Source organism: Amblyraja radiata, chromosome 10 (assembly GCF_010909765.2).
Source record: "Amblyraja radiata isolate CabotCenter1 chromosome 10, sAmbRad1.1.pri, whole genome shotgun sequence".
NCBI lineage: Eukaryota > Metazoa > Chordata > Chondrichthyes > Rajiformes > Rajidae > Amblyraja > Amblyraja radiata.
Window position 1 is genome coordinate 11,359,216 of NC_045965.1, and position 26,217 is coordinate 11,385,432.

The window sequence follows — 26,217 nt, forward strand, 5'->3', positions numbered from 1 at the left end:
TGGTGTTGGACCGAGGGGCCTGTTCCCACGCTGTCTGACTGTGATGGAGGGAGGGAAGGATGGAGGGATGGAGGGATGGATGGATGGAGGGAGGGAGGGAGGGAGGGAGGAGGGAGGGAGGAGGGAGGGAGGGAGGGAGGGAGGGATGGGATGGAAGGGAGGGAGGAGGGAGGGAAGGAAGGAGGGAGGGATGGAGGGGGCATGGAGGGATGAAGGGAGGGATGGAGGGAGGTAGGGAGGGAGGAAGGACGGAGGGAGGGAGGGAGGGAGGGAGGGAGGGAGGGAGGGAGGGAGGGAGGGATAGAGGGAGGTAGGGATGGAGGGATGGAGGGATGGAGGGAGGGAGGAAGGGAAGGGAGGGAGGGGGAGTGTGTGCGTTCTGCTGCTTACCTGGGCCACAGCCACCTGGGTCTGCTGGTGCTGCTGCTGGAGTTGCTGCTGGAGCAGCTGGAGCTGGTGGTGGGCGGAGAGCGGCGTTCCCAGCGGCAGGCGGCCGGACGAGGGCAGCAGCATCTTGGGTGAGGCCATCAGGATACTTGGGCTGCCGTCCCGGAGCTGGAAGAGAGCGGGGAGGTGGGTGTGAGAGAAGCCTGGGTAAAGGGAGAGGGTTGAATCCATAGAATGGCGGTGGCACGGTGGCACAGCGGTACTGTGGTAGAAAGCCTCTGACACAATTAGAAACTTGCAAAATGAACACAGAAGATCGACATAAAAAGCTGGGGTGACTCAGCAGGACAGGCAGCATCTCTGGAGAGAAGGAATGAGTGACATAGAAACATATAAAATAGGTGCAGGAGTAGGCCATTCGGCCCTTCGAGCCTGCACCGCCATTCAATATGATCATGGCTGATCATCCAACTCAGTATCCTGTACCTGCCTTCTCTCCATACCCCCTGATCCCTTTAGCCACAAGGGCCACATCTAACTCCCTCTTAAAAATAGCCAATGAACTGGCCTCAACTACTTTCTGTGGCAGAGAATTCCACAGATTCACCACTCTCTGTGTGAAAAAATAAATTCTCATCTCGGTCCTAAAAGACTTCCCCCTTATCCTTAAACTGTGACCCCTTATTCTGGGCTTCCCCAACATCGGGTCGAGACCCTTCTTCAGACTGAGTGAGTACAGAGGCTGGGGGAATACAGTGAAAGCTGCAACAGTAGATTGTTAACCAGGTATTCGATTCACAGACATATGAACAGGCTAAACAGTGGTGCAGCGGTAGAGTTGCTGCCTCACAGCGCCAGGGACCCGGGTTCAATCCTGACTACGGGTGCTGTCTGTGCGGCGTTTGAACGTTCTCCCTGTGACCGCGTGGGTTTTCTCTGGGTGTTCCGGCTTCCTTCCACATTCCAAAGACGTGCAGGTTTGTGGGTTAATTGGCTTTGATAAAAATGTAAATTTTCCTGAGTGCGTAGGATAGTGCAAGTATACGAGGGTCCCCGATCGGCGCAGACTCGGTGGTTCAAAGGGCCCGTTTCTGCAAGGTATCTCTAAACTAAAACTAAACTAAAAAAACCACACATAGAATATTACACTCTGATCACGATTAACCATTCATTTGGTGAAATTGTCTCCATTTTGAAACCCTTAAATTGAAGGGACAAGATTTAATAGGTACCTGATGCGCCACTTTTTCACACAAAGGGTGGTGGGTGTATGTAACGAGCTGCCAGAGGAAGTAGTTGAGGCAAGGACTATAACAGCATTTAACAGACGGATGTCCAGGGTTATGAGGAGAAGGCAGGAGAATGGGGTTGAGAGGGCCAAATCAGCCATGATTGAATGACAGTGGCCTAATTCTGCTCCTATAACATGAACTTATGAGCATTTGGTCCTTCGTTTCAATGTTTAATTTAATTGTTGAACATATTGCGGCTTAATTTCATGTTGTTACAAGTATTAAAACAATCGTAAGTTCGGCTGCAAGAATTCAGCTTGGTGTAAAGTTGAACATTGGGCGACACGGTGGTGCAGCGGGTAGAGCTGCTACCTCACAGCGCCAGAGACCCGGGTCCGATCCTGACGGCAGGTGCTGTCTGACGTGTGGTGTTTCCAGAGCGCAGTCACAGGAAGAACGTACAAACTCCGTACAGACAGCACCTGAGGTCAGGATCAAACCCAGGTCTCTGGCGCTGTGAGGCAGCGAATGTACCCGCTGCGACTTTGCGCCCCTTCATGTGGGTTTTATCTCCAACTAGATCTGATAAGACAAGAATTGATGTTGTGCTTCTGATTTAAGTCTAGAAACTGCTAATGACAATTCTAATGGGCGATTATTTAATGAGCCACATCAAAACCTCACTCCGTTGCCTTTCCATTTATTCACACCACAACCAGAGAAATATCTTTCAAAACCTATTAAGCATTTATTCTCTATTATCCCACTAAATGTAATTTATAGTCTTCAACATATTATTTCCCCTACATTGCTTTTACATTTTATTCTGCTTGTGAACTCAGGCATAATATCAATTATTAAATGATTGCAATAACTTTATATTTGAATCGGACTGAATTGAAAGATGGAGACAGGCTCTGTGGCTCACTGTCCATGCCAAACCTGTTCTCTACATGAGAGCCAGTTCCTCCAGCGCTTTGTGCTTTACTCAAGACTCCAGCATCTGCAGTTCCTTATGTCTCAATGTTATCTCAATTTTGCATCTACTCACTATGAGGCAGTGAGCATTTTATTACTGAGGGCCCATTAACCTACAAACTCACACTTCTTCTTTGGGGCGTGGGAGGAAACTGGAGCACCTGGAGGAAACCCACGCGGTCACGGGGAGAGCATGCAAACTCCACACAGACAGCACCTGAGGTCCGGATGGAACCCGGGTCTCTGGCGCTGTGAGGCTGCGGCTCTCCCAGAGGTACCACGGTGCCTTTCATTTAACAAGTGTTCACAAAGTCCGACAGAAAATACTCCATTCAAGAAAAACTACATAAGCATAGGCTGGGATTGGCACTAATTTGGTTCCATTGTTGCTCTGGGCTAAATTAGACTATCCTTTCATCTGGCTTTAGATTATTTTAGGTAGACACAAAATGCTGGAGAAACTCAGCGGGACAGGCAGCATCTACGGAGAGAAGGAATTGGCAACGTTTTGGCTCGATACCCTTCTTCAGACTGATGTCAGGGCGGGGGTGGGACAAAGAAAGAATGTAGGTGGAGACAGTGGGACTAGTGGGAAGGGGGGACTGGGAAGGGGGGACTGGGAAGGGGGGACTGGGAAGGGGGGGGGGGGGTGGGGGGAATGAAAAGAAAGAGCAAGGGCTGCCTGAAATCAGAGAAGTCTATTTTCATACCGCTGGGGTGTAAACTAGCCAAGGGAAATATGAGGTGCCGTTCCTCCAATTTGCGCTGGGCCTCACTCTAACAATGGAGGAGGCCCAGGACAGAAAGGTCAGTGTGGGAATGGGAGGGGGAGTTGAAGTGCTGGGCCACCGGGAGATCAGCTTGCTTAAGACGGACTGAGCGGAGGTGTGTTTGGTTTCGAGACACAGTGCAGAAACAGGCCCTTTGGCCCACCAAGACCGCACCGACTAGCGAAAGGATCACCATCGATACTAGCACTATACTAGTCATGAGGGCAATTCACAATTTTTCCCTAAACCAATTAACCTACAAACTTGCACGTCTTTGGGATGTGGGAGGAAACTGGAGCACCTGGAGAAAACCCACGCGACCACAGGGAGAACGTACAAACCCCGTACAGACAGCACCCGTAGTCACGATTGAACCCGGGTCTCTTGCGCTGTAAGGCAGTAACTCTACCGTTGCATCACCGTGTGGCCACGGACATTTCAGTCCACCTCTTCTCTCTTTATCTGACAACCTATTGTCTGCTTTTAATCTTGAGCCTTTGTCCACCCATCAGCCAATCATACCCCCTTCACCTGTATCCACCTATCGCTTCCCAGGCTTTGTCCCACCACCACCTCTTTCCAGATTTCTGCCTCCTAATACATGCCATCAGTCTGAAGAAGGGTCCCGACCCAAAATGCCCCCTGTCCATTCCCTCCACGGATGCTGCCTGGCTCGCTGAGTTCCTCCTGCACTTTGTATTTCGTTGACCTGCGCTTACCATTCACCCGGATTTAAATGCCTTTTCATTTAGACCTTAGAGATACAGTGAGGAAACAGGCCCTTCGGCCCACCGAGTCCGCACCGACCAGTGATCACCCCCGTACACTAGTCCTATCCTACACACTATAGACAAATCACAACTTTTTTTACCAAAGCCAATTAACCTACAAACCTGTACGTCTTCGGAGTGCGGTAGGAAACCGGAGCACCCGGAGAAAACCCACACGGTCACAGGGAGAATGTACAAACTCCGTATAGACAGTAGCTGTGGTCAGGATCGAACCCGGGTCTCTGGCACTGTGAGGCAACAACTCTACCGCCATCGGTACCCGATGAGTCCCCTGTCCAGTCCCTCCACGGGTGCTGCCTGACCCGCTGAGTCCCCCCAGGACTTTGTGGTTCATTGGCATGTGTAGAGTCTCCCCGGATTTAAATGAGTTGACATTTCTCGTTCATTCCTCAGTGTTTTCTCCAAACCTCTGGATAATTGCAGTCTTCCTATTCAGCGCCACAGATGTTCCATTTACACATCTCAAGGATTCAACTAATTATTTTTTTGTTGAAAGACTGAGCTTCCCATCAATTCTTAATCCTTTCTGAAGACAATCTCCCAGTGAGTGTGCTTTACCCAGATAGAAAGCATGAGATTAAAAGTCACTGAAGTGCAGGATTATGCTATTTAGCTCAATGATCAGTGTTCCAACAATAGTTACAAGACACTATACAATGACAAAAAACACTCCATTGGATAAACACCAGTTTCAAGGCTGAAGTTTTACACAATGACATTGGAGGCCTTTGTGTCAAACGCAGTCTTACAATGGAATTCTGGTCATTGTTCCACACTTCATATCACAGAAGAAGGCAGTGGTTGCTTTGTACCTTCGAACAAAAGGGATGGAAAAAGACTCCGTGGTTCAGATTGCACTAAATTACGTCACATAACATACTCTTATTAATTCCCAGCAAACCAGTCTGATCCTCTGCCCATTCAGAATGTGTGAAAGAGCAACACAACATTGGGATAAAGCCCCAGACACAGCTAGCAACTTGCAAAATGAAGACAGAGGCTGGGTCAATACTGTGTACACTGCAACAATAGATTATTAACCAGGTATTCAATTCACCGATTTAAGAACGGGCAGCACGGTGGCGCAGCGGTCGAGTTGCTGCCTTAGGGGCCTGTCGCACTTTCACGGCCTAATTCACGACTTTTTTTACTCGTGGACATTTTTCATCAGGCTAGAAAAACGCCCCGACCTACTTGATGCCACGAGTACCTACGACTAGCATCACGGCCTGCTACGACCTCGTGACGACCATGCTGCGAGTATGAGTCAAGGGCAAACTCGGCAGAAGTCGCGAATTAGGTTGTGAAAATGGGACAGGCCCCTACCTGCGCCAGAGACCCGGGTTCGATCCTGACTACAGGCGCTGTCTTTACGGAGTTTGTACGTTCTCCTTGTGACCACGTGGGTTTTTTCCGGGTGCTCCGGTTTCCTCCCCACGCGCCAAAGACGTGCAGGTTTGTAGGTTGATGTGACTTTAGTCAAAATTGTAAATTGTCCCTAGTGTGTAGGATGGCGCTAGTGCGTGGGTGATCGCTGGTCGGTGCCGACTCGGTGGGACGAAGGGCCTGTTTCCGCGCTGTATCTCTAAACGAAACTAAAAAGACGAAAGTGGACAAGAAGAACGTGCAGCCACCCCTGCATTGTTACCGCTGGCTCTACATTCCTGTGCGAGAGGAGAGGGTTTGCAGGAGGATGCTCACATGGAGCGAAGCAACAAACTAATAAAAGATGCGACATGCACCACGGGCCGAGGTGTAATTCACACAGCCATGTGGATCTGATTAAACTCCACAGTGGCCACTGAACTGAGCCTCCATAAATATCATTCCCAGCTGCAGTTTAATTAACTGGAACATATTGAGCCTTTATATTATTGGGGAATTTTATATTACAGTCAGTGGAAGCGGGGAAGCTTCCTTAAAGCCGAGACCTTTCTCTGTAAACCGATGGGTTCGGTTGGTAGAGGCAGGAGATGGTGTCGTCTATGTGTGGGAAGGAACTGCAGATGCTGGTTTACACCAAAGATAGACACAAAATGCTGGAGCAACTCAGCGGGACAGGCAGCGTCTCAGGTTAGAAGGAATGGGTGACGTTTCGGGTCAAGACCTCTCGGGTGAAGAACATGAAGAAGGGTCTCGACCCGAAACGCCGCCCATTCCTTCTCTCCAGAGATGCTGCCTCACCCGCTGAGTTGCTCCAGCACTTTGTGTCTACCTGTCGTTTCTTGTCCTTTTCTGGTGCCTGAGCAATCGTGAAATGTAACTACTCTGCCACCTGAAACTTCATTGTTCAGGTCAAAGCCAGGTTGGAATTCCTTCCCTAAGCATCCTAAACAATAGGGGTGGCACTGTGGCGCAGCTGGAAGACCTGCCGCTTCACAGCGCCATGGGGCCCGGTTCAATCCTGCTGTCATACAACCTCCATACGGACATCACCCGTGGTGTGGATTGAACCCGAGTCTCTGGCGCTGTGAGGCAGCAACTCTACCGCTGCGCCGACCTCTTCTCCTTCTTATCTCAAATCTTTTGCACACGCCCTTGACTGACTCGGGAGGACACTCTCTCACATGCCCTGCATTCTCCATTTTAATGAGCTAATGTTGAAATAATTGCTGTCCTCATCAGTAAATGCTTGGAGCTGCATAATGTGTCCTTGCCATTTGTCCTAATAGCTGCAAACGTGGCCCATCCCTCCGACATCACAGCAACAACTCCATTAAACCAACTCGTGTTTGACATCTTCCCGGGCTACGGGCATCAACAACAAGAGGGCACCAGTTTAAGTTGACACAAATGAGTTTTAAAGGGGATTCAACTTTAGAGATACAGCTCAGAAATAGGCCCTTCGGCCCACCGAGTCCATGCTGACCAGCGATCACCCCGTACACTAGCACTGACCTACACATAAAGGACAAGTTATACTTTTACCAAAGTCAAAGTAACCTACTAGCCTGCACGTCTTTGGAGTGTGGGAGGAAACCGGAGCACCCGGAGAAAACCCAGGAGGTTACAGGGAGAACATGCAAACTCCATCCAGACAGCATCCGCAGTCAGGATTGAACCTGGGTCAGGATCAAACACTTTGTGCTTTGCTCAGTATGGACTCAGAGGGCTAAAGGGCCTGTTTCTTTTTGATTGACTTGATTGCAAAATGCTATATGGAACCAGGCCCTTTAGCCCATGCTAACCATCTGTAGTTCTATGATATCCCACCTTCTCATCCACTCTCTATACACGAGGGGCAATTTACAGGGGGCCAATTAATCTGCAAACCCGCATGTCTTTGGGATGTGCGGGGAAACCGGAGCACCCGGAGGAAATCCACGCAGCTACAGGGAGAACATGCAAACTCCGCACAGGCAGCACCCGAGGTCAGGATGGAACCCGGGTCTCTGGAGCTGTGAGGCAGCAGCTCTACCCGCTGTGCCACTGTGCTGCCCGCTTATTAATTTAGAGAGACATGCCCCCTATATAAGCCCTGTGGGGAAGTTTATCTATGCCTAGTTCCTATTACACTGAAATATTGGGCTGCAAGGTTATAAAAGAAACAAGCCGACGTCAAGATTGCCCAAAGGTAGTATTCTGGGACTTGTATCTATTTTTAAAATATTCCACTAAAACTGAGCCAAATCAAAATGCCCAGAGGTAATGTTCAGATAATTTGCATTAGTTGAGCTTAATTTTAAGGAAAAACCCTGTGGGAATTTGCTGATCATTATTTAGAAAGAAAATGAAGGCAATTTGCGCTGTGCGCCCTGAGACTCAACGGGACTGTGTACAGGCAGGCTAGGTTGCTGTTTCTGTCTTGACAGTAAAGAGCTTTGGGCGGCACGGTGGCTCAGCGGTAAAGTTGCTGCCTTACAGCGCCAGAGATCCGGGGTTCGACCCCGACCACGGGTGCCGTCTATGCGGAGTTTGCACGTTCTGCCCGTGATCCGGTTTCCTCCCACATTCCAAAAAAAAAAGGCGTGCCACATCTCTACGTTAATTGCCCACTGCAAATTGACTCTAGTGTGTAGGATAGTGCTAGTGTACGGGGTGACCGCTGGTCGGCGCGGACTCGATGGGCCGAAGGGCCCGTTTCCGCACTGTATCTCAAAACTAAACTAAGCAATTGCTCCTGCCTTCCCAATCGGTGTAGCTTTTATGTAATGCTTTCACCTGGTGCTCCATTTTCCCCCCACACCCCTATGACGTGCATGTTTGTAGGTTAATTGGCTTGTGTAAATTGTCCTTGGCGTGTGGGATAGAACTAGTGAATGAGTGATCGCTGGTCGGCGCAGACTCAGTGGGTGGAAGGGCCTGATCCCACGCTGTGTCTCTAAACTAAACTCTGGCCTTCGTCTACCCCTCCCCCCCCACACCCTGCCCTTTATCCACCTATCACTCACCAGACTTTGTCCCTCCCCCACCTCTCTTCCAGCTTCTCCCCCCCCCCCCACCCCCCCCTTACTGCAATCAATCTGAAGAAGGGTCCCGACCTGAAAAGCCAGCTGTGCATGACCTCCAGAGATGTTGCCTGACCCGCTGAGTACCTCCAGCACGTTGTGCACTTGTTCTTCTTAGGATAAACAATATTTATTGCGGCTCATCGTCCACCCAATAAATCAGTCAGTGAAACAAAAAGAGACAATGTTCTTGGTAACAATCCCTCTTTAAAAAAAAAAAGGCTTCGTTAAAGTGGTTCCCTTTTAAACTGAATCTTCAAAACTCCTGGTGCGACCAGAGGCTGTCATTTGATTAGTGGTCAGACTCTCTTGTGGCAAAATCCCCCAGGCATCGACGACGGAGCATTCCTGTCATTCTTCAATGCCCCTGCAACCCACTCTGTGCTGGACTGGAGCGACAGTGATTGATGAAAGCTTTGGAAACAAGCACAATAGACTGACGGGCTAATAAACTCGCAATGTGTGGACAAGTCAGCACTCACCCTGAACTAATATTCACTCTGGTCACAACTCTGTACATAGTTTCTGACTCTCTCAGTACTCCAGCTGCCCAGTACTCTCCAAGATTACTATCGGCAAAGATGAACAAGTACATGGAAGTGTACAATTCGACAGGGTCCCGCTAATTAAACTAGGCACCCAGTGAGACTAAGCGGAGGTTGGGCGATCGTTTCGCCGAACACCTCCGCTCGGTCCGCAAGAACCTACCTGACTTCCCGGTGGCTCAGCACTTCAACTCCCCCTCCCACTCCCCGGATGACCTCTCTGTCCTGGGCCTCCTCCATGGCCAGAGCGAGCAACACCGGAAATTGGAGGAACAGCACCTCATATTCCGCTTGGGGAGTCTGCATCCTGCGGGCATGAACATTGAATTCTCCCAATTTTGTTAGCCCTTGCTGTCTCCTCCCCTTCCTCAGCCCTCGGGCTGTCTCCTCCCATCCCTCAGCCCCCGGGCTCCTCCTCCTCCTTTTTCCTTCCTTCTCCCCGCCACCCCCTATCAGTCTGAAGAAGGGTTTCGGCCCGAAACGTCGCCTATTTCCTTCGCTCCATAGATGCTGCTGCACCCGCTGAGTTTCTCCAGCATTTTTGTGTACCTTCGATTTTCCAGCATCTGCAGTTCCTTCTTGGACAATTAAACTAGGCACCTGGCGTGAACAGCTCTGTCCAAGACTGCAAGAAATGTTGCAGAGTTGTGGACGTAGCCCAGTCCATCTCACGGGCCAGACTCTCCACCATTCATTCCATCTACACTTCGCGCTGCCTCAGGAAGGCAAGGGTATTTTTTCAAATAGCTTATTCCGTTTAGTTTAGTTTAGTGTAGAGATACAGTGCGGAAACAGGGCCTTCGGCCCACCGAGTCCGCACCGACCAAGAGTCAAGAGTGTTTTATTGTCATATGTCCCGGATGGGACAATGAAATTCTTACTTGTTGCTGCACAACAGAATATGTGAATGTGTAAACATAGTGCATAACGGGGGAAGAGAAAAAAAAGAAAAGTTCAATAAATAACAAATATAGTGCAATAATAATATAGTCTTTTGCAGTTCAGAGCTTATTTGTTGTAGTGTTTAGTAGCCTGATGGCTGTAGGGAAGAAGCTGTTCCTGAACATGGACGTTACACTCTTCAGGCTCCTGTACCTTCTTCCTGATGGCAATGGTGAGATGAGTGTGTGACCAGGATGGTGTGGGTCCTTGATGATTTTGGCTGCCTTTTTGAGGCAGCGACTACGATAGATCCCTTCGACGGTGGGGAGGTCAAAGCCGGTGATGGAATGGGCAGTGGTCACAACTTTTTGTAGTCTTTTTCGCTCCTGGACGTTCAAGTTGCCGAACCAGGCAACGATGCAACCAGTCAGAATGCTCTCTACTGTGCACCTGTAGAGGTTTAGGAGAATCCTCTTCGACATGCCGAATCTCCGTAATCTTCTCAGGAAGTAGAGGCGCTGATGTGCCTTCATTATAGTTGCATCGGTGTGCTGGGTCCAGGAAAGATCTTTGGAAATATGCACGCCCGGGAATTTGAATTTGACCAGCGATCCCCGCATACTAATGAATCTGTCTGTCCCACTTGGCGATTTTTTAGGCAACTGCCGGCGACTGTCATAATCGTAGCAGGTCGCTGAAAAACCAGCAACAACCTACGTCTTCCTGTCGACAACCTATTTTCAGCGCCTCGTCAGTAGAAGTCAAGCTACGTTCATTGGCGTCAAACCCACTGTCACCGAAAAATGTTCAACATGTTGAAAATTTAGCGGCAACCAGAAAGACACTACGACTTTTTGAGCGACTGAGGAGACTAATCCCGGCGACCACCGGCGAACATGTGGCGACAAACTAGTCGCCTGTAGTTGCCTAAAAAATCACCTAAGTGGGACAGGCCCATAACACAAGCCTACACACACTCAGGACAATTTAAATTTATACCAAGTTGTTAGGCGCTTTCCCCCCCCTTGTGAATGCTATGTACTTACTTCTCTGTTTCTATCCCAAGTACAGGCCTCGTGGCTGTGAGTCTGGAATCGAGGGGTTAAAGGCTCCTGTACCCGATTGGCCCAGCTGCGTCAGGTGACGGGTGACTCATCTGAAGTATAAATACGAGAACTTCCCAGGATCCCTCTCTTCGTCGTGGACTCTGACTGATGAGCAGTCTGTTGGTGGGGGCCGAGGCAGCCTGACCACATGGCATAGAACTTTGTGTATTTTCATCATTCCTTGTTATCAGATATTGTATTGGGACGGATAAGGGCTGACCTTAGAGTTTTCGTGTATTTTGGTTTCAGGGTTGTATCTCTTTGGGCAGGTTTTGGAATCTCCGGTTCGACGGCCCATGGTGTGGCTGGCTGGAGCATTGTTAAATTGTTTGTCGGTTTATCCATATCCCTGACTGGGTTGTTTAAATCAGGTTTGAGTTTTGTGTTCCAATGAATGATTAAAACTGTTTTTTGAACCTGAACCTGGTTTTTGACTTGTGTTACGTGGCTCTGAAGTACTTGCATTCGGGAGTCGTAACACAAGTATACAAACCCTAGCTAATTAACCTACAAACCTGTACGTATTTGGAGTGTGGGAGGAAACTGAAGATCTCGGGGAAATCCCACGGGGAGAACGTACAAACTGCACACGGACAGCACCCATAGCCGGGATCGAACCCGGGGCTCTGGCGCTGCAAGGGCTGTAAGGCAGCAACTCTACTGCTGTGCCACCGTGCCACCCTCGGTTCGGTTTAGTTTACATTAGAGATGCAGCGTGGAAACAGTTCCTTCGGCCCACCGAGTCCGCACCGAACACCAATCACCCGTATGCCAGCTCTACTTCTTGCTCTGGACTGTTCTATGTTCCAATACTATTTACAAATACAATCAAGCCAAACACAAACACAGGAAGAACAAAGAGAGATATCAGTGCAGAAACAGTTTTTTCAGCATTGTGACTTAACAGTTCCAGAGACAAATTCCTCAATGAGATCGGTTGGTCTGAAGAAGGGTCTCGACCAGAAACGTCACCCATTCCTTCTCTCCAGAGATGGTGCCTATCCCGCTGAGTTACTCCTGCATTTTGTGTCTATCTTCGGTTTAAACAGCATCTGCAGTTCCTTCCTACACAGATCGGTTGGAGAATTGGAATTGTGCCCTAGTGTATGGAACGACCGTTCAGAAGTCTGATACCAGTGGTGCAGCACAGTGGCACAACACTAGAGTTGCTGCCTCACAGCGCCAGAGACCCAGGTTTGATCCTGACCTCGGCTGCTCTCTGTGTGTGTAGTTTGCACGTTCTCCCTGTGACCCCGTGGGTTTCCTCCGGGTGCTCCGGTTTCCTCCCACTTTCCAAAGACGTGGAGGTTTGTAGGTTAATTGACTTCTCCAAATTGTCCCTAGTGTGTAGGATAGCGCACGTGTATGGGTCGGCGTGGACTTGGCGGGCCGAAGGGCCTGTTTCTGCGCTGTATCTCTGAGCTAAACAGTGGGAAAGATGAATTCCAAGCTAATTGTACTTTGACCATGGGCCCAGGTGATAATAATGCAAAGGAAAAGATAAATTCCCACGGCTTCTGAACACTGGATAGTGTGTGAGCAGTATTTAGTGGGTTATTTTCATTTGCCTCTTGCATTCAAGGGAGAAGTGACACTTATTGATGGTGGCCTTGTGTGCGGCAGGGATTTAATGTTTCAATCCATGGGGCTAACGCAGTGCTGCGGGAGAGAAAGTGAGCTGCGTGGAATGGTGACAGGTCTGTAACGTACGCACTAGATGGCAGTAAGAAATCTTACACGTCAGATCACCGCCCCAAAGAATCATTTCACTGCTTGCCTCTCCACACAACCTGGATTGATCAGTGAATGCTGCAGGAGGTTGGCAGCAAACATTAAGCTGTTAATGGTTTCCTCGCGTTACTGCAAGATTTAGTTTAGTTTAGTTCAGAGATACAGCTTCGGCCCACCGATTCCACGCCGACCAGCGATGCCCACACACTAACACTACCCAACACACACTAGGGACAATTTACAATTTTACCACAGCCAATTAGCCTAGAAACCTGGATGTCTTTGGAGTGTGGAGGGAAACCGGAGATTGCAGGTAAAACCCACGCTGGTCACGGGGAGAGCGTACAAACTCCGCACAGACAGCACCCGCATTCAGGATCGAACCCGGGTCTCTGGCGCTGTAAGGCAGCAACTCTACCGCTGCGCCACCGTGCCGCCCACAAAGAGGAGGTCTCCTGTTCAAATCCAAATGGAAACAAAATAAAATGGAGGCACAGGGAACTCCATTTTACGAATCAACGCGAATGATCCCCAGGATGAGTGGGTTAAAATATGATGAGCGTTTGACGGCACTGGGCCTGTGCTCACTGCAGTTTAGAATGATGAGGGGGGGGGGGGGGGCTCACTGAAACCTCATTGGGAGGCACAGTGGCGCAGTGGTAGAGTTGCTGCCTTACACCCAGGTTCGATCCTGACTGCAGGTGCTGTCTGTATGGAGTTTGTACATTCTCTCTGTGACCGTGTGGGTTCTCCCCGGGTACTTTGGTTTCCTCCCACATTCCAAAGACGTACAGGTTTGTAGGTTAATTAGCTTCAGTAAAGATTGTAAATTGTCCCGAGTGTGAATGATATTGTTAGTGTATGGGGATTGCTGGTCGGCAGGGACTCGGTGGGCCGAAGGGCCAGTTTTAGTGCTGTATCACTAAACTAAACTACAGTAAATTCATTGAAACTTACCAAATAGTTAGCCTGTATAGACTGGTTGTGGAGAGGATGTTGACTCAGAATAAAAGGACGTACCTTTATAAAGGAGATGAGGAGGAACTTCTTTAGTCAGAGGGTGGCGAATCTGTGGAATTCATAGTCACAGATGGCAGTGTTTCCTATCTGCCAACCAATTTTCTATCCCTGTCAATACCCATGCCCACTGATCTCCTGTGTGGGACCTTATCAAAGGCTTTCTGAAAGCCCAGGTACACTACATCCACTGGCTCTCCCTTGTCCATTTTACTTGTTACATCCTCAAAAAATTCTAGAAGATTAGTCAAGCATGATTTGCCCATCGAAAATCCATGCTGACATGGACCGATCTTGTTACTGCCATGCAAATGCACCGCTATTACATGTTTAATAATTGACTCCAGCATCTTCCCCTCCAACGATGTCAGGCTAACTGGTCTATAATTCCCTGTTTTCTCTCTCCCTCCTTTTTTTTAAAAGTGGGATAACATTAGCTGCCCTCCAATCCACCAGAACTGATCCTGAATCTGTAGAACATTGGAAAATGATCACCAATGCATCCACGATTTCTAGAACCACCTCCTTGAGTACCCTGGGATGCAGACCATCAAGCTCTGGGGATTTATCAGCCTTTAGTCCCATCAGTCTACCCAACACCATTTCCTGACTAATGTGAATTTCCTTCAGTTCCTCTTGCAGCCATGTCTCTGTAATTCCCACAATATCATACTTGCCAATCTCTAACTGAGCCTCAAGCTCATCCACTTTATTTCTTATACTTTGTGCATTCATATATAACACTTTTAATTCGGTATTCACCTCCCGTCTCACACCGGTTCCTATTTCACCCGACCTTACTTTCTTATCCCTTCTTGAAATTTCCGTCCCATTAATTCGGATGTCTTTCGTAACTTTTCCTGTACTCTCTTCCCCTTTAACTCCATCCTTATACTTCAATTTGCCAACCCCTCCCCCCCCGCTATTTAGTTTAAACCCACCCGTGTAACATTAGCAATCCTGCCTGCCAGAATGTTGGTCCCCCTCCAGTTAAAGTGTAACCCGTCCCTTTTGAACAGGTCACCCCTACCCCAGAAGAGATCCCAGTGGTCTATAAATCTAAATCCTTGCTCCCTGCACCAGCTCCTCAGCCACACATTCAGATCCCCTATTTCCCTATTCCTGCCCTCACCAGCACGAACTACTGGAATCAATAACCACCCTAGAAGTCCTGCTTTTTACCCTTCTTCCTAACTCAAAGGTTATGGGGAGAAGGCAAGAGAATGGTGTTGAGAGGGAAATATAGATCAGGCATGATTGAATGGCAGAGTAGGCACGATGGGCTGATTGGCCTAATTCTGCTCCTATGACATATGAATTTATGAAATACAGATTTTTAATTTTAGTTTTTAGTTTTAGACAGAGCGGGAACAGGCCCTTTGGCATAACGAATCCGCACTAACCAGACATCCCTGCACCTTTACACTATCCTACACACACTAGGGACACTTGACATTTATACCTTGCCAATTAACCTACAAACCTGTACGTCTTTGGAGTGTGGGAGGAAACCGAAGAACTCGGAGAAAATCCACGCAGGTCACGGGGAGAACGTGCAAACTCCGTTCAGACAAGCACCTGTAGTCAGGATCGAACCCGGGTCACTGGCGCTATAAGGCAGTAGCTCTATCGCTCTGATTGCCACTGTTCCATCCCAGATGCTTGAATCTTGAGCAAAACATAAAGTGCTGGAGTAACTATCAACAACCCAACAAGCATCATGTACTTGGGTAGGTTCTGTAGAGATGCTGCCTGACCTGCTGAGTTACTCGAGCTCTTTGTGTCTATCTGTGCCTCAGACTTAACCCTGGTAAAGGTTTGCTTTGCCCTGGTTCCTGCAAGCTTTGGCCAAGCTGGGAACTAACAAACTAACACTGCCAGGCTTCTGCGCAGAGACTAGGCCCAGCCCCATGGGATAAACACAATGCAGGAACGCCCATCGAATGCTCCCACCTTGTAAAGAGGCATCAGCCACTCTGTAAATAACTGGATTAGACGTGCTTGCGGTTTTGTCAACCAGGAGAAGAACACATACCCCTTGGAACTGGCAGCAAAAGCATTAAAAGAGGATTAGCAGCAGAACAGTTCATCCACAGGGGAATGGTTGCTATGGATCCGGCTGTCAACAGAGCCAGCCAGCCTTAACGTGGGAAAAGCGGAGCTCCCCGCACTGCTGGAGAGGGGAGAGGTTTACCTTGTAGACCCTGTGAAGGTCCGTTTCGCTTCGGACCGCGTCCAAGTCTGTCACGCCACGGCTAAAGTCACCCTCTGTGCCATCGTGTAGGGGAGGGTCGACCGCATCAATGTCCGTCTCCTCGGATCCTTCCCGCTCCGTCCCAGGGTGCTGTGGATCTGGTTTCAAGATTAAACAACAGAGAATTAATCAATGTCAACATTGCAGAGATTTAGATCAACTGAAGAACAGAATATGTAGGAAGCAACTGCAGATGCTGGTTTATACTGAAGATAGAAGCAAAGTACTGGAGTAGCTCGGCGGGACAGGCAGCATCTCTGGCAAAAAAGGATAGGTGACGCTTCAGGTCTGAAGAAGGGTTCCAAACACGAAATGTCATCCATTCTTTTTCTCCAGAGTTGCTGCCTGACCCGCTGAGTTACTCCAGCACTTTGTGTCTCTCTTCAACTGAAGAATGAAAATAGGTTTGGAGGCAAATAACATGCTGAAATGTAAAAATGTAGGGAGCTGATCTTTCTACTGCGGACAAGATGGACCACATCTAAAAGGCACAGCACGGTGGCGCAGCAGGTAGAGCTGCTGCCTCACAGAGCCAGAGACCAGGGTTCCATCCTAACTGCAGGTGCTTTTCTGTACAGAGTTTGTACGTTCTCTCCGCAACCGCGTGGGTTTTCTCTGGGTGCTCCGGTTTCCTCCCACACTCCATAGACGTGCAGGTTTATAGGTTAATTGGCTTTGTAAAACTGTAAATTGTCCCCAGTGTGTAGGGTAGTGTGAATGAGCGGGGATCACTGGTCGGTGCAGGCTCGATGGCCCGAGAGACCTCTTTCCGCGCTGTATCTCTAAACTAAAAACTAAACTGTGCAGTCAGAAGTTGAAAACAGCCTTGACGTTTACTTAGAGCCATAGTCAAACAGCATGGAACCAGGCCCTTTGGCCCAACTCATCCATGCTAACCAAGATGGCCCATCTAAGCTGGTCCCATTTGCCTGCATTTGGATCATATTCCTCTCAACTTTTCCTCTCCACATACCTTTAGTTTAGTTTAGTGTAGTAGAGATACAGCATGGAAACAGGCCCTTCGGCCCACTGGGTCCGTGCTGACCAGCGATCACCCCGTGCACTAGCATTATCATACACACTGGAAACTATTTACAAATTTTACCAAGCCAATTAGCCAACAAACCTGTGCGTGTTTGGAGTGTAGGAGGAAACCGGAGCACCTGGAGAAAACGCACGCAGGCCACGGGGAGAACGTACAAACTACACTCAGACAGTAGTCAGGATCGAACTTGAGTCACTGGCGCTGTAAGGCAGCAAATCTACTACTGTGCCATCGTGCCGCCCATTGTCCATTTTTGTTTTTGCGTAGAGCCACCCTGTCTGATTTCCTGCCCAAACAAGCCGAATGATAAATGTAGATATAAAAGATATTTACCACTGGTTTGCTAAAAAAGACACAAAGTGCTGGAGTAACTCAGCGGGTCAGGCAGCATTGCTGCAGAACTTAGATAGGTGATGTTTCGGGTCAAGATGATAAGCCCTACTCTACCTTTAGTGGTAACCAAACCTAAAGATAGGAGACCAAGAGGAATTTATTTAGCCAGAGGGTGGTCTTTTTGTCTTCTTACGAATGAAATATAAGCCAAAGGAATAGTTAGTTCTCAAGCCGGGTGTTGAGCAGCCAGGTTGTTGTCTCTGCGTCAATGTCTGCCAGACCCTGAGCTCCATTTGGTGGGTGGTAGAGCGGGCACCCAGAGATGACATGGTTGGCTGTCTGTTGTTCTGTTCCGCATTCACAGGCTGGGCTCTGGCGGAGCCCCCATCTCCACATGCTGGCATTGAAATGCCCAGCTCCAGTACCAAGTCTGTTGAGCTTCACCCATGCTCCTCTGGGGAGGTCAGACCCTGGACAGAGGGTGGTGAATCTATGGAATTAATTGCCAAAGAAGGCTGTGGAGGCCATCAATGGGTATTCTTAAAACTGAGATTAATAGATGCTTGATTAGTATGGATGTCAAGGCTATGGGGAGAAGGCAGGAGAATTGGGTTGAGAGTGAGAGATAGATCAGCCATGATTGAATGGCGGAGTAGACTTGATGGGCCGAATGGCTTAATTCTGCTCCTATGACTTATGAACTTATGAAATCAATGGTGCTTTTCCTTTCCATTGGGCTGGTCCACACGACAATGACCTGCAGACTTATTGAGGCGAATCATTATAACTTTACTCAGTTAATGGTGTTTAGTGTTAATAGTAATAGCTCCATTTATAACAACTGAAGTAGGATATTTACACTGGCAGGCGCCCAGTACGGGGGAAAGAGCAGGTATTAGTCTGTTTGTTCAGATGAAGAAAATTGATAAGCATCTGAACAGGTAGAAACTGCAGCATTAATCACCTGTTTATACTGTATAGTGTACATGTTGTACTGGGCCATTTACCAGTGACTGATCTTATTACAATCAGACGACAAACTGCGGTGCCCACAATCTTGATTCCGAATGACTAAATCGTTGTGTTAAAATTGACTTTCGCAAAATGCTCGGCTTAATTCCCATTCATGAGATCATACGACATAGGTGGGATGTAATGTTAAAATTGTACAAGGCATTGGTGAGACCAAATCTGGAGTATGGTGTACAATTTTGGTCGCCCAATTATAGGAAGGATGTCAACAAAATAGAGAGAGTACAGAGGAGATTTACTAGAATGTTGCCTGGGTTTCAACAACTAAGTTACAGAGAAAGGTTGAATAAGTTAGGTCTTTATTCTCTGAAGCGCAGAAGGTTAAGGGGGGACTTGATAGAGGTCTTTAAAATGATGAGAGGGATAGACAGAGTTGATGTGATCAAGCTTTTCCCTTTGAGAATAGGGAAGATTCAAACAAGAGGACATGACTTCAGAATTAAGGGACAGAAGTTTAGGGGTAACATGAGGGGGAACTTCTTTACTCAGAGAGTGGTAGCGGTGTGGAATGAGCTTCCAGTGGAAGTGGTGGCGGCAGGTTCGTTGGTATCATTTAAAAATAAATTGGATAGGCATATGGATGAGAAGGGAATGGAGGGTTATGGTATGAGTGCAGGCAGGTGGGACTAAGGGAAAAAAGTTGTTCGGCACGGACTTGTAGGGCCGAGATGGCCTGTTTCCGTGCTGTCATTGTTATATGGTTATATGGTTATATAGGAACAGAATTAGGCCATTAGGCCAGAGGGCGGCACGGTGGCGCAGTGGTAGAATTGCTGCCTTACAGCGCCAGAGACCCGGGTTCGATCCCGATTATGGGTACTGTCTGTATGGAGTTTGTACGTGCTCCCCATGACCGCAGGTAGAGCTGCTGCCTTACAGCGCCAGAGACCCGGGTTCGATCCCGATTACGGGTGCTGTCTGTATGGAGTTTGTACGTGCTCCCCGTGACCGCGTGGGTTTTCTCTGAGATCTTCGGTTTCCTCCTCTGGGGTAACTTAGCATTTCTGGAGAACATGGTTTAGGTTGACTTTTCAGGTCAGGAAGAGAGGTCCCAATCCGAAACATCACCTATCCATGCTCTCCAGAGATGTTGCCTGACTCGCTGAGTTACTCCAGCACTTTGTCTCTTTTTTTCCTGACATCTTTGAGGCATCTTTTGGGCACAACCGAGATGGGATCTCCCTACATTTTTGCATTTCAACAAGTAATTTGCCACCAAACCCATATTCATTTAACAATTTGGGAGGCACGATGGCGCAGCGGTAGAGTTGCTCTCTTACAGAGCCAGAGACCTGGATTCGATCTTGACCTCGGGTGCTGTCTGTGTGGAGTTTGCATGTTTTTTTCCAGCAATCACTTGTCAAGCTTTGTGCTGCCCCCACCTCCCTTTTACAGCTTTCTGCAACCCTATCCCCCCCCTCCCCCCCCCCCCCCACCCAAAACGTTGCCTGTCCATTCCCTCCAGTGATGCTGCCTGACCCGCTGAGTTACACCAGCACTTTGTGCGTTGCTCACAAAGCTGGCGGCACAGTGGTAGAGTTGCTGCCTCACAGTGCCAGAGACCCGGGCTTGATCCTGACTAGTGCCGCTGTCTGTGCGGAGTTTGTACGTTCTCCCTGTGACCGTGTGGGTTTTCTCCAGGTGCTCCGGTTTCCTCCCACACTCCAAAGAGGTGCGGGTTTGTAGGTTAATTGGCTTCTGTAAATTGCCCCCAGGATAGAACTAGTGTATGGGTGATCGCTGGACGGCATGGACTCAGTGGTCCGAAAGGCCTGGTTTCCGCGCTGTAGCTCTGGAAAAAAAAAATTTGAAAAGAAAACAAAGACCCTTCAGCCCGCCAATGGAACATAATAAACACGAACCTGAGATGCTGTTGTCTTCGACGCTCTCTTCACTCTCCTGGTCCTCCTCTCTCTGCACCGCCTGCTCCGTGTGCAGGAGGCTTAGCTTGTGGCACACCTCAAAAGCCTGTCCAATGGTCCTCACGATTCTCATTGCTTGACTCTGGTGCAAGGGGGCAGGAACAGAGCAGAGGGTAACCAGGTGGATCGCACTGGTGGGCAACATCAGAGACCCCACACTGACAAGTCTGCACACCCCCACACGGACAGATAGCCCCTCCCCTCCCTTTACAATGGAACGCACCACCTCCCCTGCAATGGACAGCACAAAAGCAGGCCATTCGGCCCAAAAGGTTAAGCAACAGAGTAGGGGAATGAAGAACCGGATCTCATTGAAACATTTAAGATTGTTAAGGGCTTGGACACGCTAGAGGCAGGAAACATGTTCCCGATGTTGGGGGAGTCCAGAACCAGGGGCCACAGTTTAAGAATAAGGAGTAAGCCATTTAGAACGGAGAAGAGGAAACACTTTTTCTCACAAAGAGTGGTGAGTCTGTGGAATTCTCTGCCTCAGAGGGCGGTGGAGGCAGGTTCTCTGGATGCTTTCAAGAGAGAGCTAGATAGGGCTCTTAAAAATAGCGGAGTCAGGGGATATGGGGAGAAGGCAGGAACGGGGTACTGATTGGGGATGATCAGCCATGTTGGCATTGAATGGCGGTGCTGGCTCGAGGGGCCGAATGGCCTACTCCTGCACCTATTGTCTATTGAGAACACAGGCTTAAAGTGGGGGGGGGGGGGAAGATTTAATAGGAAGCTGAGGGGCAACTTGTTTTTTACATAAAGGGTGGTGGGTCGAGCTGCCGGAGGAAGTAGTTCTTCGGCCCACTGAGTCCATGCCAACCATCCATCACCCACTCTCACTATTTCTACGCTATCCCACATTCTCATCCAGTCCCTTGCACACTCTGAGGCAATTTACAGAGGGCCGATGAACCGTGGGAGGAAGCCAGAGCACCCGGAGGAAACCCACGCGGTCACAGGGAGAAGGCGCAAACTCCACACACACACAGACAGCACCCGAGGTCAGGATCGAACCCGGGTCTCTGGCGCTGTGAGGCAGCGGCTCGATCAGCCGCCCTGTGTTACATATTCAAAAAATTAGTCATGATCAGAGTCCAGGAATTAATAATTCCCTGACCAAACCAATCTTCCTCAAACCTACTGAATGTTTTAAAACACCTTTCATCTAGGCTTTTAGCCAGCACCTCTTAATATCTCTCTTTTTGGCTCCCTACCCATTTTTGATCTGATCACTGATCTGTAAAATGCTTTGGGACGCTATTCAAGGTTTAATGCGCAATTTACATGAAAATTTTCATTATTGTTTTGAAGCCATAAATTTTATAATAAGGCCTAGCTCGATAATTATAAACTTAACGACAGTTTATTTCATCTACATCATTGTTCAAATGCTTTTAGGTAATTGAATTATTTTTTTATATTTGGCAAATTGGTCGCCTGGTAGGGATTTGCTGCAGTGTCCTTAAAGAGAATGTTTCTCATTCTGTTTATAACACACAAAAGTAAATCATTTGTAAAGTCACAGTTGCCTGCACCCTGCCAGCATTAATGGAATAAATTAGTTCTAATCTAAAACTGTAACACACTGGATTGGGCTGTTTATCAGAATAATGCCGGAGATCGACGCAAAGTGCTGGAGTAACTCAGCAGGTCAGGCAGCATCTCTGCAGAAAAGGAATAGGTGACGTTTCGGGTCGAGACCCTACTTCAGACTGACAGTCAGGGGAGAGGGAAACGAGAAGGTACATAGAACAAATGAATGAAAGAAAAAAGTGACAATGATCAAGGAAATGTAGAGCCCACAATGGTCCATTGTTGGCTGGGGTGGGGTAGGTGATAGCGAGTTATGCAGACAGCGAAACTCAACAGGACGACAGTGAAACTAGTACGACGACTAGGGTGGGGATGGGACGGAGAGAGAGAGGGGAGAAGGGTCACTTGAAGTTAGAGAAATCAATACTCTTACCGCTGGGATGTAAGCTGCCCAAGTGAAATATGAGGTGCTGTTCCTCCAATCTGAGTAACGTCTACAGGTTATGTACAAGTGTGCAAGTAGACATTTATTCCAAAATTCTGCACCAGTTTCAACCACTTTCATTGCAGAATAAAGCCACGCTGAGGTATTTTTATGTTGAACAATTTTTCATATTTGAATGATTTCTCGCAAGAAATACGATAACTTCATCTGGTCAATTTACCAATGTCAAATTCCACCGCTTTGGCAGCTTGATAATATGCTCTTCTTCCCTGTTCCCTGGATGGGAGCTACCCTCAAATTAAATGGGAGATTAAATTAGAGGGGGTGGCACGATGGCGCAGTGGTTGAGTTGCTGCCTTACAGCGTCAGAGACCCGGGTTCGACCCTGACCAAGCGATCCTGATCGCTGACCTAGACGGAGTTTGTACATTCTCCCTGTGACCGCGTGGGTTTTCTCCGGGAGCTCCGGTTTCCTTACCACATCCCAAAGACATACGGTTTTGTAGGTTAATTGGCTTCTGTAAATTGTAAATTGTCCCTGGTGTGTAGTACAGTGCTAGTGTGTGGAGTGATCGCTGGTCGGCGTGGACTCGGTGGGACGACGGGCCTGCTTCCGCTCTGGATCCCTGACGTAAAGTCTAAAGGTTTGAGTTTGGTCGTAGAAACGATGGTGCCTTGAATTTAGATGATGGTTCAAAAGAAGGCAGAAGGGGGAGATGGGGGAGATATTGAACAATTTATTTTCTTCGGTATTCACAAAGGAGAAGGATATTGAATTATGTGAGATAAGGGAAACAAGTAGAGTAGCTATGGAAACTATGAGATTCAAAGAAGAGGAAGTACTGACACTTTTGAGAAATATAAAAGTGGATAAGTCTCCAGGTCCGGACAGGATATTCCCTAGGACATTGAGGGAAGTTAGTGTAGAAATAGCAGGGGCTATGATAGAAATATTTCAAATGTCATTAGAAACGGGAATAGTGCCGGAGGATTGGCGTACTGCGCATGTTGTTCCATTGTTTAAAAAGGGTTCTAAGAGTAAACCTAGCAATTATAGACCTGTTAGTTTGACGTCAGTGGTGGGCAAATTAATGGAAAGGATACTTAGAGATAATATATATAAGCATCTGGATAAACAGGGTCTGATTAGGAACAGTCAACATGGATTTGTGCCTGGAAGGTCATGTTTGACTAATCTTCTTGATTTTTTTGGAGAGGTTACTCGGGAAATTGATGAGGGTAAAGCAGTGGATGTTGTATATATGGACTTCAGTAAGGCCTTTGACAAAGTTCCTCATGGAAGGTTGATTAAGAAGGTTCAATTGTTGGGTATTAATGGTGGAGTAGCAAGATGGATTCAACAGTGGCTGAATGGGAGATGCCAGAGAGTAATGGTGGATGGCTGTTTGTCAGGTTGTAGGCCAGTGACTAGTGGGGTGCCACAGGGATCTGTGTTGGGTCCACTGTTGTTTGTCATGTACATCAATGATCTGGATGATGGTGTGGTAAATTGGATTAGTAAGTACGCAGATGATACTAAAATAGGTGGGGTTGTGGATAATGAAGTAGATTTTCAAAGTCTACAGAGAGATTTATGCCAGTTGGAAGAGTGGGCTGAAAGATGGCAGATGGAGTTTAATGTTGATAAGTGTGAGGTGCTACATCTTGGCAGGACAAATCAAAATAGGACGTACATGGTAAATGGTAGGGAATTGAAGAATGCAGGTGAACAGAGGGATCTGGGAATAACTGTGCACAGTTCCCTGAAAGTGGAATCTCATGTAGATAGGGTGGTAAAGAAAGCTTTTGGTGTGCTGGCCTTTATAAATCAGAGCATTGAGTATAGAAGTTGGGATGTAATGTTAAAATTATACAAGGCATTGGTGAGGCCAATTCTGGCGTATGGTGTACAATTTTGGTCGCCTAATTATAGGAAAGATGTCAACAAAATAGAGCGAGTACAGAGGAGATTTACTAGAATGTTGCCTGGGTTTCAGCAACTAAGTTACAGAGAAAGGTTGAACAAGTTAGGTCTTTATTCTTTGGAGCGCAGAATGTTAAGGGGGGACTTGATAGAGGTCTTTAAAATGATGAGAGGGATAGACAGAGTTGACGTGGATAAGCTTTTCCCACTGAGAGTAGGGAAGATTCAAACAAGGGGACATGACTTGAGAATTAAGGGACAGAAGTTTAGGGGTAACATGAGGGGGAACATCTTTACTCAGAGAGTGGTAGCTGTGTGGAATGAGCTTCCAGTGAAGGTGGTGGAGGCAGGTTCGATTTTATCTTTAAAAATAAATTGGATAGTTATATGGACGGGAAAGGAATGGAGGGTTATGATCTGAGCGCAGGTAGATGGGACTAGGGGAGAATACGGGTTCGGCACGGACTAGAAGGGCCGAGATGGCCTGTTTCCGTGCTGTAATTGTTATATGGTTATATGGTTATAAGAGCAAAATACCGCAGGTTTGTAGGTTAATTGGCTACTGTAAAATTGCCCTAGTGTGTGGAACTAGTGTATGGGTGATCGCTGGTCGGCATGGACTCGATGGCCAAAGAGCCTGCTCCACACTGTACTTCTAAAACTAAAACTAAAACTGAACTAATATCTCAATGGGGTTAGGTTAGGTAAGGGGGAAGTGCAGTGAGACCTGGGCGTCCTTGTACACCGGTCACTGAAAGTTGGCTTACAGGTACAGCAGGCAGTGAAGAAAGCTAATGGAATGTTGGCCTTCATAACAAGAGGATTTCAGTATAGGAGTACAGAGGTTCTTCTGCAGTTGTATAGGGCTCTGGTGAGACCACATTTGGAGTATTGTGTACAGTTTTGGTCTCCTAATTTGAGGAAGGACATCCTTGTGATTGAGGCAGTGCAGCGTAGGTTCACGAGATTGATCCCTGGGATGGCGGGACTGTTATATGAGGAAAGATTGAAAAGACTAGGCTTGTATTCACTGGAATTTAGAAGAATAAGGGGGATCTTATAGATACATATAAAATTATAAAAGGACTGGACAAGCTAGATGCAGGAAAAATGTTCCCAATGTTGGGCGAGTCCAGAATCAGGGGCCACAGTCTTAGAATAAAGGGGAGGTCATTTAAGACTGAGGTGAGAAAAAAAGTTTTCACCCAGAGAGTTGTGAATTTATGGAATTCCCTGCCACAGAGGGCAGTGGAGGCCAAACCACTGGATGGATTTAAGAGAGAGTTAGATAGAGCTCTAGGGGCTAGTGGAGTCAAGGGATATGGGGAGAAGGCAGGCACGGGTTATTGATAGGGGACGATCAGCCATGATCACAATGAATGGCGGTACTGGCTCGGGGCCGAATGGCCTCCTCCTGCAACTATTTTCTATGTTTCTATGTTTCTAATACATAGAAAATAACTCTGTCTCTACCCGTCTGACTCAACTGGCTCTGGGATCAGTTAAGTGCAAGCCAATAAATGAATTAGTTGCCTAAGTTGGTTACTGCATCAATCCATTGCCTCTCAGTGAAAACTACAGGAACCGCTCTTTGTGATTTACTGGAAGGCTGTTCAACTTACAAAGGCCGTTTGAATTAATAACACTATGTAAATACAAGTCAGTAGTGTTGTACAGAGGTTGAAAAGGATGCCTGTGGTTGAGATGGGATGCAATAATTATCAAAGTGAAGTTTAAATGGTAGCCAAGGAAGTACATGATATTATACTTCAAAGGGGAAAAAACTGTTGCATTGCTGAATGATAATTGAAACCAAATTGTTTAAATAAAGGTGGCTCGCAC

At 47.8% G+C, this 26,217-nt stretch overlaps 1 protein-coding gene across 2 annotated transcripts in view; it reads right to left on the reverse strand.

Moving 5' to 3' along the window:
* Positions 1 to 26,217, reverse strand: part of LOC116977517 (carboxyl-terminal PDZ ligand of neuronal nitric oxide synthase protein-like) — a 278,332-nt gene that overhangs the window by 26,810 nt on the left and 225,305 nt on the right. For both annotated transcript variants that reach the window (XR_004413233.1, XM_033028014.1), the window contains exons 7-9: positions 20,414 to 20,555; positions 16,082 to 16,239; positions 391 to 555 (exon numbers count right to left, since the gene is read on the reverse strand). Coding sequence is in view for 1 of the 2 variants with exons in the window: in XM_033028014.1 (XP_032883905.1) it covers positions 391 to 555; positions 16,082 to 16,239; positions 20,414 to 20,555 (465 nt within the window). In the remaining variant the exon portion in view is untranslated. The remainder of the gene's footprint in view (positions 1 to 390; positions 556 to 16,081; positions 16,240 to 20,413; positions 20,556 to 26,217) is intronic.